We start from the raw sequence: 13,775 nt of genomic DNA, 5'->3' as shown, positions 1-13,775 counted from the left end.
GACGTCTAGTATCATCTCTAGTAACTTCAAAGAGACACTAACTTAATATCTGTTTAAACACAGCTTGATTGCTGGTAATTAGTGAATTTGAAAGCTCAGATTTAGGGAATTCAAAGCTACGATTGGATGCACATCCATTTCCTTACGTGTTATGTAACTGACTATTTTTAACCAATGTGACACAACGTTTTCTTGTTGCCAAATACTTGGGTTATGATCCATTGACTATATTAAAGGTGTTCCTAGAACATAGTTGTTATGTGTGGAGGGTAGGATAGTCAGAGGACACAGGTACAAAATACAGCCTCATTGTCATGATAGCACATCTGCTTTCTTAATCCAGAATCCAAGTTATTGGGGCCAAAGGGAACCCAATTAATTACTAGGCCACAGAGAAAAATTACTGCCTCATTCAAGGCAATTTTGGGTTTCGTTCTTTAAGTGTCAATGAACACAGATAGGACTGCCCTTGTGTTTACAGTGTATTGTGTTTCAAGGGAGAAAACAACAGAACAGTGATTGAATTAGGGTATTTTTGGACCCTAGAGGGTTAAGTGCGTTGAGAACATCCCAGTATCCTCATGCCCTTCCAATTGGGACAGCTCACAGGGCCCTGGAGAAATAGCACATCTGTTTAAAGACAAACAGTGCAGCAAGTGACATCTTTTAAATAAGCAGCATTTATCAAGGGCCAGCAACAAACCAATCCAGAGAAGTGGAAAAGTGTAGTGAACGGGTGTGTTGCCTGGAAACTCACACCCTGATTTATGATCCTAAAAGAGGTTTTAACATTTCAACATTTAATGTTTTCTCCATGTGTGTTTGCTTGTGACAGTCTCAACTCCAGGCTCTCAAATACCATGACTTTCATGTTCCATTTTCCCCCAACTGGAAAGCAGCACAATCTGGTCTGTAAGACTCTGGCGGAAGAGTGAATAAGCCCATGTGCTATTTTTAGTCATCACTAATTTGTTTTAGAACTTGACCAACTCCTTCGTGATTAGTTTTACCTTTTCAAAAAACTGGCAGACAGATGTAACAGAGGTACTTTTTTAAAAATGGGAAGGGAATTCATGTCACTCACAAATATTCATTAATGCATGTTAATGAATTTAATTTATATTCATTATTCATCATGAATGAATTATTTTCTACCTCTGTTATCTGAGTTGCTAATCATATTTTTAAGTAGTTTCAATCCTAGTGTTTACTTTTCATAATAAGAATGTTATTATTATTATTTTTTTGCTTTGTTTTGTTTTACTCAATACCCTTTTAATCCTCATTTCTCTTTGTTGAAAAGGATATGGTGAACATAAATGTAAAGTGAAAGCAGGTCTGGAGAAAGTTGTTATAGGATAAGTAAGTCAACTGGGTGTGTGATAAAGTTTGGCAGTATTTTATGTAAATACCTTGGGACTTTGTTATCATTTGGTCATATGGATTTTCTGGTAACTAAACCTTGAATCAGCCTCTTGTGCCTTATTTAAATTTTGTTTTCTAGTATGCTCTACATTGCTTCTTGTGGGTAGGGAGTAGGACACAGACATGAATAATAACAATAACAATAACCTGAAAAGTCTTTGGAATATAGAGAAGGAATGTTTATGGGCTTGGTGAAAGTGTCTGTCAGATGCTGTTTGATTTAGGACATTTCATTTACGGTCATTATTGCCCACCCTGTTTATTTAGGCAAATAGGAGAAAACCTGATTGTGCCGGGAGGGGTGAAGACCATCGAAGCCCATTCCAGAATGGTGATCCCTGGAGGGATTGATGTCCATACCCGTTTCCAGATGCCTGATCAGGGGATGACCTCTGCTGATGACTTCTTCCAAGGCACCAAGGCAGCCCTGGCTGGAGGAACCACCATGATCAGTAAGACAGCTTACAAATATTCTTAGTGCCTGAGAACCATTGTCACGTGAACATGAGCCTGTGTTGTCTTTCCTTCTGAAGGTCGCCAGACTGAACAGTGGATGGGTCTTCCAAGTAAGGGGAGTGATGGGGGCAGGCCAGCCTTAGGCTCATTTTCTGTCCAGCTCTAAGGTTCTTCAGTTGAACTTGAGAATTTCAGTAGGATTAAAAAAAAAAAAAGTGGCTTCTTGCTTTCTCTGCTCTAGAGCTTTTGTCTTTTTTAGATTGAAAATGCGATTTGATTGTGATCACTTTGAAAGCAACAGTCCGTGGAGGAATCTTCAGAGCTATCAGTTTTGAGCCTTTGCTCCTAAGTAGTTGATTTTGACTTTTTAAAGATTTCCTAAAGGGTGTATCTTTTTGGAATGAGGCCAGGGTACAGCAGATGAATTGTTGAACCAGGAACTTAATTCTACTGATAAGAACATCAAATGGAAGGATTACTTCCTGCTTGGGGTTTGACATAAATGGAGTTGGGCAGTCCTGCTCAGAGAAGAACCTGCAGATATCAGTTGTTGTCAAGATATGAAAATTGTTCTGCCGTGGACACCTTGGTGCCCCATGAATATTGCTCTGTAGGATGTGTGCTTTTCATTCAGCCAAATCCAATGTATATTTCCTAACAAATGTGAAGTGTTTGTGAATGGTCAGTTTCCAGCATACCTGTTTATTGCCCTTTTGACAAATATCATTTTGATTTTGAGGAGGTAGGCAAGTTGTACAGTGACCCACTAGACACATAATTTTTAAATTTTTATTTGTTTGTTGAAGTGGATTTACAAAGTTGTGTTAGTTTCTTGTGTACAGCAGAGTGATTCAGTTATATTTCTATGTTTGTCTATTCTTTCTCAGATTCTTTTCTATTATAGTTGTTACAAGGTAGTAAATATAGTTCCCTATGTTATACAGTCAGTCCTTGTTTATCTGTTTATTAATATATATGTATAGTAGTGTATATCTCTTAATGTCAAACTAGTAATTTTTCCCTCCCCACTGCTCCTTTCCTCTTTGGTAACCATAAATTTGTTTTCTATGTCTGTAAGTCTGTTTGTATTTTGCAAATGTGTTCATTTGTATCAGTTTTTAGATTCCACGTATAAGCAGGATCATATGATATTTATCTTCTTTCGTCTGACTTTCTTCACTTAGTATGGTCATCTCTAGGTCCGTCCATGTTGCTGCAGTTGGCATTATTTTATTTCTTATTTTTTAAAAGATTTTATCCAGGAGTGAAAGCCAATATACAGTCTGTCTTAAAATCTTATAGTTCATTTTAGAAGAGGGTGAATGTGGAAAGAACTTAGTGCTTTATGCTTTAGAAAAACCTATCTTACTGGTTACTTTTTGAATTGATGCTCTTTTTAATGTGTGATTGCAGGATCTGTTTCTGAGCTTCCTCTTGTCCTCCCTACCTTCTGGCAGAACACTGCCAGCCCCTTCTGGTCCGAGCTCTTTGACTGCTTAAATCAAGCATTCACCTTCTTGTGTCCTTCCTGGTCTTCTGGGTGTCATGACTGACCAGAAAAAGCTTGTTTTTTTTAAGCCTTACTTCTTTCTTACTGCACATGTTACCTCTTAACCTAGGGGTACCATTCTTGTGGTTGCGGGTGGTGTCCACACACACCTTGGGACACTGGCCTAGGGTGGATGCCTGCTGCTTTGTCAGTGGTGTCTGTTAGGACTCACCAGCGCCAGTGGGAATTTCCACACCTCCTCCAGGGCGGGCCGTGGAGCCACACTGGACCTTAGAGAAACAGACTCCTCGGGTGTCAGCCTGGAAGACCAAGTCAAGGTTATAAACGGCCTCAGTCTGGAGTCCCTGCCGGGGCCCTGTAGGCGCCTGCCTTGGTCACAGATTGTTAGTAAGTCACAAATATCAGACAGTAAAGAATCTGCCTCCAATGCAGGAGACCCAGGTTTGGTCCCTAGGTTGCGAAGATCCCTTGGAGGACGGCATGGCAACCCACTCCAGTATTCTGGAGAAATCCATAGACAGAGGAGCCTGGTGGGCTACAGTCCACGGGGTTGCAAATAGTCGGACATGACTGAGTGACTTTCATTTCACTTCAAGGGAGTGATCAGTGATGTCTGTCAGTCATTGAGCCAAAGGACAACCCTAGGAACTACAAATATATCCAATGAGGCATCTGGAGATCTGGTCTACCTGCCACACCAACTTGCTGTGTGACTTTGGGAATCACCCCAGTTCTCGCGGCTGCTCGTGTGCACAGTGAAGGATTTGCACTAGAGGATTCTGGATGTCCTTTCCAGCTCCCACATTTGGCAGCTCACTGAGCTCAGAGATGGAGTTTGCCTCTAATCACTTGCACTTCGCTCCACAGGTCCGTCAACGCTCTGCTTTCTCTCCAACTTACTTGAAAGACTCTATCCTGCTTTCTTGATTCTGCCTCTTCACTCCTCACACTTGATCCATTCTTTTTAAAAAAAAAAAAAAATTTTTTTTTTTACACTTGATCCATTCTTTGGCGCCTTTCCTGCTTCTTGTCCTTTTCTTTGGCCATGCTGTGTGGCATGTGGGATCTTAGTTCCCTGACCAGGGATTGAACCCATGCCCCTTGCAGTAGAAGCGCAGAGTCTTAATCACTTGACCACCAGGGAAGTCCTCTTGTCTCTTTCTGCCTTCCCTCCCCCACCCACCTTCACTCATGAGCACGTCCCTTCCTGCTGATATCCTCACCTTCCCTTTGGCCTTCTTTCTCAGTGGCTGTGAGCATCTTTCCCTGACTTTCAGGTGAGTTCCTTCTGTGGAGTGATGAGGGATGTCTCCAGAGTCCTGCCCCTGGACCGCAGGCCCAGAATAGGCAGCAGATGGCCTTATTGTGCGTTGGAACAAAGAAGGGGGAACAAATCTGACTGCCTGACCCATTCAGTTAGGCAGAATGCAAGCATCCTTTAAGGCAGAGTTGCTGGCACAGTTAAAAAGTGGGGAGATTTAATGAGCAAATCTCAAAGAATGAAAGTAAGCAGAGGTGATGGGAATGTGGTCCCAAGTTGTCACACTCCAAACTCCACTGCTTGTTTATCCTTAGAGAAATATTAACTGCTCCTGCAAGTGGCCCACCCATGGTTACTGACCTGTATAGAAGTACCACTGCCTGCCCTTCCCTCAAGAGACACGTGGTAATAATACAGATGAGGAAATCAGAATTATTTTTTTTGCTGGCCGATTATGCATTCTGCATTGCTTCAAGTGAGTGAGTGGCTAGAGTGTGCTTCAGAGTGGAGCCTTGCAAAGAGGAATAATAGCTAGCTTAGTGAGACTTCATTGGTACCTGTGACCTGCTCTTTCAATGAGATTGTAGCTTCTTTAATGAATATTGAGGCCAGCACTAAATACTTAGGACACTTTGAAGAATTTCAAGTGAAAACAGAAATAAGCCATTGAAGGAAGTTGGCACCATGCTCCCCGTAACCCCTCTCTCCCATCTTTCTGCATTGCTCCAAGTCATGTTACTTGATGTGTCTTCACCTGCTACCTGCTGTGCATTTCTCAGGTCACGGGACCTGGAGGCTCCATTTCTGTCTGCAAGGCACAGCCTGCAGTGCAAAATGCAGCCAAATGGTCCCAGTTTGGAAATGGAGGTGACACGTCAGCTGCAGAAAATAATATTATTGCCATGAAACAGAGGCTGTCATTGAGAAAAGTACAATGAGATCTTTGTAAGGGGCCCTCCATGCGGGGCAGAGGGAACGTCCTTTGCCCTTTCCGTCTGGTGATGGGTGGGCAGAGGCTCTAGACACACACCCGGTAGGCGGCATCCAGACCAGCTGAGGGGTCACGGAGGTGGCAAGGGTGCCGCTTGTTGAAAGTGCTGCTGGTGTCCTGGGGGCTCTGTGACCATCAGAGTTCAGACCCCAGAGTCTCTAGGGAGCAGGCAAGAACAGTTATCTCTATTTTATAGAGGGGAAGACCGGGGCCAGAAGGTCGGACACTCACCCTGTTCACCAGTGCAGGTCACAGGTATGGGAGTGCATACCTGCAACTGTGGCCCCACCACGCACCAGCTGTGTGACCTCTGCGTTAAGCCTCAGCTGCAGACTGGGGATAGTTGTTGCAGAGATCGACGGTGGAGGCATCAGAACAGGACCCGGCCCTCAGTCAGCACTCAGCTGTGGTGGTTATTATTGTTCCATCTCACATCAGGTACCAGAAACCTCCCATCTCCACGGAGATGCCCTCTGGATCGCTACTCTCTACAGAGCCAGAGGAAAGAGACTCCAGCTGCAGGAGGACCGACCTGACCGTTTGCTGGGAGTGGGGATTCTCTAAGTGTGGTCAGCAGACTGGGTTCCCTGATGTGACTTGGGGTGCCTCTTAAAACATTCAGTTTCCTGAGCCCTACCCAGCCTCTTGACCTGGAGGGTGCTGAGGGGACCTGTGAATCTATTTGAATCTGGTGATTGTCACGTGAGCTTGGGAAGCTATTGGAAAGTCGGGCTCTTGGAGGTCCATGCCAGGTCTGCAGGCTCTAGATGGCTAAGGATCTTGCCTTAGTCCTCAGGACGTTTGTCCTGTGTTACGGTTTGATCATGGCTCCTCTGCCTCTTTTGTCTTTATAAAAATTATTTGGCTGCTCTGGGTCTTTGTTGCTACACACAGGCTTCTCATTGTGGTTGCTTCTCTGGTTGCATCTCTCGGGCTCTAGAGCCCAGGCTCAGTAGTTGTGGCACATCGGCTTAGTTGTTCTGTGACATGTGGGATCTTCTTGGACCAGAGATGGAATCTGTGTCCCTGTATTGGCAAGTGGAGTCCTAACCACTGGACCACCAGGGAAGCCCTGTCTTTTTCATCTTCATCCCCACCCTCTCCGCCCCCCGCCACCCCCAGCAGTGTCTTACTCCTGAGACACTTGCTCCACTGATGCATGGCTGAATGAATGAATGAATGAATGATGGGATGAGCTTATTTGCTCATGGGACTTGGTTTCCTGCTTCATCTGCATGTCGTGCCAGTGGACCAAGAATCCTGGGGGTGGGGAGGAGGGTCTGGTGTTGACAACGTTCACTGGTTGTGTTCATTTCCCCCGAAGCAACTGTCTCTTTAGCACTGCCCTCATTTCTGTCGTCTGCCCCTGGCCACTGCGGCCCAATCAACTGTTGGAATGGTTGGGGGAGGGAAGTTGGAGGGGAAAACCTGGAGCCTGAGCATCAGCCTGAGGTCGTGAATGGGGACTGCTCCTTCCATCTTTTGGAAGGAAGTGGGGATGCTGGTCCTCTCATGAGGGAGCTTGCTCTCTGAGTGTGCAGGGTGGTCCCTGAGCACCATGGAGGACTCAGCAGTCATCTCTGAAGCCCCTTGGCTTATCCAGCTCTTCCTAGAGAGCCGTGCTGGTGGAGGCAGAAGGCCTACATCAAGGTGAAGGGCCTTCCTGCCTCGGAGCATCCCTGGGGCACAGCCACTGCTTGTCATTTCTTCATCCACGTGGCGCTTGGGTTTGCTCCCTGCCTCTGACGGGTCCATGTGTGAACACGCACATGCACTGGAATATGGATGTGTCTGTAATCCATACTTTGATTATTCCCTTTGCATCATTTCATTTGACTTGGGTTAGAAAGTGCTTACAGGAAAACCCAACCACATCAGACGAAAGTCTCCAAGTCCAGGACCTGAGTTGTCCCCACAACATCTGCCTGTGGGCTGGCAGTTAGAAAGCCACATTATCTGATGGGCTGTGGGCATGGGTTGTTTCTGTCTGCTCCGCCTCACATCCCCCCCAAGCCCCACGTGGGTGAAAGTGTACATTTCACCTATGGACATGAGTGCCTTCTGAAGCTGATGCCACAGAATGGGGCCAGCTCAGGTGTCGCTGTGCAAATCTTGGCCACGAATGGCTGGAACTGCAGGAACCCATGCACTCCCTGGGATATTTTGGCCTGACCACCTAATTCCTGGTGCCAAGCAGAGCAGAGGAAGAAAGCGAAAAAGATGAATCCTTCTGGAATGTAGCCCCCACTTCCTGAAGGGCTAGCACACACATCCATAGATGCTGTTCTCGTGAAGGAAGCCATTCATGAGTTGAGCTCATAGTGGGATTTAGAGTCTGTTAGCCCCTTCTGGGAGCTTCCCAGGTGGCTCAGTGGTAAAGAATCTGCCTACCAATGCAGGAGATGCAGGAGATGTGAGTTTGACCCCTGTGTTGGGAAGATGCCCTGGAGGAGGAAATGGCAACCCACTCTAGTATTCTTGCCTGGGAAATCCCATGGGCAGAGGAGCCTGGCAGGCTACAGTCTTTGGGGTTGCAAAGAGTTGGACACAGCTGTTCGACTGAACAACAACAATAGTGTATCCAAAATAATTGCACTTTAACATACAAGCATTCCTTGGTGGCTCAGATAAAGAATCTGCCTGCAATTCAGGAGGCCTGGGTTCGATCCCTGAGTCAGGAAGATCCCCTGGAGAAGGGAATGGCAACCCACTACAGTGTTCTTGCCTGGAAAAGCCTGGTGGACTGCAGCCCATAGGATCACAAGAGTTGGATACAACTGAGCACATACACGTGGAGGCCCTTCTGGAAGCAGAGACAGTTCTGTTTGGGTCCTAGACCCTATTTCATGGACATTGTGGCATTTACCCTAATCTATTCAGGGTGTGTTGCCTGGCCTCTCGCCCTGAGAACTGGCAGTTACAGCTTTAGGAGTCACCCCAGGCCACAGAAGGGTGACTTCATCTCTTAAGAAGGCATCTCCATCCTAAGTGATCAGGTCTAACTCCTGTACACAGAGGGTGGAGAGTCCCATTACTGATTGCTCCTAGAGCCTATTCTCTGGGTTTCCATGGAGCAGGATATCCTGATGGTTGGGTATGTCCTGTTAGTCTTGTTGCCCAGAGTGACAGCTAGAACTAGGGGGTGTGGTTGGGAATATGCCTGTGATGGACTCCAGCAAGGTCTTCCTGACCTTTGATGAGAGGGACAGGCTTCCGACAGTCAGCATCGCATGGGCTCAGGGTTCTGCATGGCTAGATAAAAGCCTGCCTGACACATATGTGTCCAAGGAGACCCTTGTTCCCTGTGCTGGCTGAGTGAGCTGGCAGAAATTTCCGGAGTGCATGGATCTGGCGCTATCCATTACTATATGGCCTGCGGCATCCACGGAAGCTGCCCGTGCTGGCTGCCTGTTAAACAGCAGCATGAGTCTGGACCAAAGCCTTGACCCCACGGCTCCTTCTTTTCTTGGGATCTTTAGCATTGTTCTCATCTTCTCATGTGAAATCTGACAGGGGAGCCCCTATGTGGCAAGTGAGACTGATGAAAGAGGGCAGCTGTTGCTCATTGGTGGGCCATGGGAGAGCCCGGATCTTCTTCCACTTCTTCCTTCCCCTCCGTCTTGGCAGCTCCTTTGCCCCTGGGAAATCCCAGGGCTTGGGGAACCACAGCTGGAAACCACCCCCTGTGTTCCATCACTCCCCTACCCTGCCCGCTTACCTTCTCTCCAGAGCCTGGCGCTGTGACTGGTCCCTGGACAGCCTCAGTGCTGAGTTGTAGGGGAGGTCAGAAGTGATTAGTAAGACGGGACATACCCACTTAGTCACTTAGGAAAACTAACCATGAGGTACGTTTTCAGTGGTTTTCTTGAAGGCACCTCCTGTTCAAGGCAGGAACTAGGACGGAGCAGCTGTTTCATCTCTCTGCCCGGATTGGCCCCGGACTGCTGTGCTTTTCATCAGAGTGTCTTTTCATAATAGGTGAATGTTCTGTCCTTCTTTAAACGATTAGTCGTACACGGTGTCTTAAAGGGATAAATGACTGTCATAGGTAGGGGTTGGCAGAAGGGTCTGCCTTTTTCTACCTGCTGTCCATCGCTCTGATCCCTGATCACTCCACTGGGGCCCTTTCCCCGGCTTCCCCCTTTCCCCTCTTTGAAAGGACTTCCCTGTTTCTTCTCGGGAAATGATTGTTTTCTCTGGGCTTTGAGGGCTGTGCCTCCAACTGGCTGCTGTTGTTGGGTGAAGCCATTTACCCAAATTCCTTGCTTTTAGTCTGTCTGAACTGCCATGGTAATGACCCAGGGGAATGACAGTGAGTAGAAATTAGAGTTCTTTCTGGTTAACCTCTATGGGAGCCAGCGCTCTTTGAATGTGACTAAATGTTCCCCTAATGATAGGGAGGATGCTGCGGGGGTGGGGTCCCTGTGGCTGAGGCTGACTGTTCTCTGAAGGGAAATTCTGCGATGAGCCAGTTGCAAACCTCGGCTGCACACTGGAATCCCCTGGGGAGTTTTCCCCAAGCCCAGAGACCAGAACTTCTGATTTGACTGTGCTAGGTAGGCGGTGGTGGTCGTTTAGTTGCTAACTCATGTCCAACTCTTTGCGACCCTGTGGACTGCAGCCCACCAGGCTCCTCCTCCCATGGGATTTTTCCAGGCAGGAACACTGTTGTGGGTTGCCATTTCCTTCTCCAGGGGATCTTCCTGACCCAGGGATCGAACCTGAGTCTCCTGCACTGAAGGTGGGTTCTTTACCGCTGAACCACCAGGAAAGCCCTCTAAGTAGGTAGGTTGGTAGTTTTAAAGCTTCCAGTGGTGGCCAGGCTTAAGAGCCAAATTTAGGTGCCTAGTCCAGCGGTTGGATTTCTGTTGAAACTTAATGAAGATCTGCCAAGGTTTCCTAAAAGCTAGAGGTGCCTTCTGCCCTCAGTTCTCTGCTGTATCCTGGCCTCTTTGCCATGGGAGGGGAATTCCAGTGGCGTGACCTGGAGTGGGTGGATCCTGTAGGTGGATACCCTTCAGAAACTTAGGAAACGGGATGGGGCTGAGCTCCGGTCACTGAAAAGGGTCTCCTCCTTCAGGTGCTGTCCTTGGTGTCCTGGAAGGTTTTGTTTAGCTGGTACCTAGTAGGGCACTGGTAGGACTTTGCAGAATCCCATGGACAGAGGATCCTGGCAGTCTGCAGTTCTTAGGATCACACAGAGTCGGACACAACTGAAGTGACTTAGCACTCATGCACATGACTTGGAGTCGGGGTGGGCGAGAGATGATGGACAGTACAGTGTGGGATGAGAGGGGATGCTGAAGGCGGAGTGGAGCTGGGATATGGACTGCCAGGCCCAGCCCTGCGGACCACCTGCTGTGCTGGTTCCCCCGAGGAAACCCTACTGTCTTTAGGTTGAGTCAATAGTGTTTATGACCTAATCTCCCTCTAATGATAGGTCAGACCTGGAATCCTTCCCTGTGGAGAGCCTGTGAGAGAAAAATCAGAGGGGCCTGGTAATAACATAGAATCAGAGACTTTTAAGGCAAGCCTTCATATGGTCTGTCTCAGCTCCTCTCTCTGTTTCTCTCAGCTGGGAGAAACTGGAGCATGTTCCAGAGGGTGGAATTGCAAAGAACAGTGCAGGCAGGGCTGGGAGAGGTCCAGCAATCAGAAGCCCAAAGTTTAATTTTCCCTTTCTAGTACTTTCTGTTTGAGTGTGATCTCATATATTTCTATGGCTTCCCTGGTGGCCCAGGAGGTAAAGAATCTGCGTGCAATGCAGGAGACCCGAGTGCGATCTCTGGGTCAGGAAGATCCCCTGCCGAAAGGAATAGCTACCCATTCCAGTATTTTGCCTGGAGAATTCCATGGACAGAGGAGCCTGGTGGGCTACAGTCCATGGGGTCAGGAAGAGTCAGACACAACTGAGCAACTTTCACTCATTCAGTATATTTCTAGATGGCAATTTCCATGTCTGTAAGATGGAGATAATAAATCCCTGTTACTTAGGGTTATATGCAAGGTAAGTGAGACTGTGCTGTACATGATTATTGTGACACTTTTGGCACTTATGTGAATCAGTGGATCAATGTTCAATGGATCTGTCTACCTATCTAATCTATGATTTAGCCAGCATCTCTATTCTTTATCTAAATATCGATACCAGTTGGGGCTTCCCAGGTGGTTCAGTGGTAAAAAATCTGCCTGCCAATGCAGGAGATATGGGTTTGGCCCCTGGGTTGGAAAGATCCCCTGGAGAAGGAAATGGCAACCCACGCTAGTATTCTTGCCTGGAGAATCCCTTGGACAGAGGAGCCTGGTGGGCTACAGCCCATTGTATTGCAAAGAGCTGGACGTAACCGAGAGACAGATGGCATGGCATCTAAGCTATCATCATCTGTCATTTTTCTTATATATCTAGTTCATATTTCTAGCTGTTTCTTACCTATGTAAATCAATATCATCTGTTTAATCCATCTATCTAATCTGATATCTCAACATTCAAAAACAAGATCATGACATCCCGTCCCATCACATGTCAAATAGATGGGGAAAAAGTGGAAACGGGGGTAGATTTTGTCTTCTTGGGCTCCCAAATCACTGCAGAGGGTGACTGCAACCATGAAATTCAAAGATGTTTGCTCCTTAAGAGAAAAGCTATGACAAAACTAGACAAAATTTAAAAAAGCAGAGACATGACTTTGCCAACAAAGCTCCATAAAGTCAAAGCTATGGTTTTTCTAGTAGTCATGTGTGGATGTGAGAGTTGGACCATAAAGAAAGCTGAGCACCAAAGAATTGATGCTTTGAACTGTGGTGCTGGAGAAGACTCTTGAGAGTCCCTTGGACAGCAAGGATATAAAATCCTGAATATTCCTGAATAAAGGAAGTCAATCCTGAATATTCATTGGAAGGACTGATGCTGAAGCTGAAGCTCCAATACCTTGGCCACCTGATGTGAAGAGCTGACTCAATGGAAAAGACCCTGATGCTGGGAAAGATTGAGGGCAGGAGGAGAAGGGGATGACATGGGGCAGGATGAGGTGGTTGGATGGCATCACTGTTTCAAAGGACATGAGTTTGACCAAACTCTGGGAGATATGAAGGACAGGGAAGCCTGGTGTGCTGCAGTCCATGGGGTCACAAAGAGTCAGACACGACTTAACTATTGAACAACAGTCTCTCTACTACTGTTCATCTCTCTTGATCCAAGGATGCAGTCATGTACCAGCTGATTCCAGATGGGTTATCTCCCTTTCCTGCCACTCGGGGAGATCAGAAAGAAATTCAAGCTTAATCTTCACCCCATGTTAATGGAATTCATGTTTCCAACCCAAGCAGGAGAAACCATCATCTATAAAAAGCTCTTTAAAATGACTTCTTATACAAAAAATTGTTTTCACTTTTTTTTTGCTCTCTGAATAATCGCTGAAAGAATTTGGGGCTTAATTTTCTTGACAATTCATTTGACCCCACAGATGCAAAGCAGCTCATCAACAAGCAGCTCATCCAGTGAATAACTCTTGCTAGATTTGACTTTTTAGCCAAAAAAGGAATTCAAATGGGGCCAATTTTATAATGGGTTGTTATCATGCTGTTGAGCGCCTGGACCCCTCGTTTTTCGTGGTGGATTCATGCAAGGAGGTCTGCATTCCCTTGCACAAGCATCACTCTTCCCACAGCCTCAAGACTTGCTGCGCTTCCAGTGCCTGACCTCGGGTCAGTCCTCTGGCAATGCTGGTGACAAATTCTTCTCTAGGGGCTGTTTTGGCAAAGGAGCTTTTAGCCTTAGAGGGCCTCACACTCAGAGACGCGTGGCATGAGAGTCTTGTGGGACTCAGAGCTTGCTCCTCTCTGGCAGACTGGCCAGGGACCCGTTCCTCTCTCGTGGGATCAAATGAAGGGACTGTGTCAGACCCCTCAGAGGTGACAGCGCTGGGCCCTGATGGTTGGTGCCTGGTATTTTTTTTTTTAATGTATTAAAATGTATTTAAGAAACACAGAATGTGTTTTGTGTTTTTTTTAATGCATTTTATTGAAATATGCTCGATTTACAAACCTGTTAGTTTCAGGTGTATAGCACAGTGACTCAGCTACACACATACACACGTTCTTTTTCAGATTCTTTCCCTTGTAGGCCGCTATAA

The 13,775-nt window shown here is 46.6% G+C and overlaps 1 protein-coding gene across 2 annotated transcripts in view; it reads left to right on the top strand.

Annotated features, from left to right (window-relative positions):
• DPYSL2 (dihydropyrimidinase like 2) overlaps window positions 1–13,775 on the top strand; it is a 118,762-nt gene that overhangs the window by 43,835 nt on the left and 61,152 nt on the right. For both annotated transcript variants that reach the window (XM_020869691.2, XM_020869696.2), the window contains exon 3: window positions 1,693–1,877. In XM_020869691.2, coding sequence (XP_020725350.1) covers window positions 1,693–1,877 — 185 coding nt within the window. The remainder of the gene's footprint in view (window positions 1–1,692; window positions 1,878–13,775) is intronic.

Source organism: Odocoileus virginianus, chromosome 31 (genome assembly GCF_023699985.2).
Source record: "Odocoileus virginianus isolate 20LAN1187 ecotype Illinois chromosome 31, Ovbor_1.2, whole genome shotgun sequence".
NCBI classification, from domain to species: domain Eukaryota; kingdom Metazoa; phylum Chordata; class Mammalia; order Artiodactyla; family Cervidae; genus Odocoileus; species Odocoileus virginianus.
This window is presented reverse-complemented; position numbering and strand designations above follow the sequence as displayed.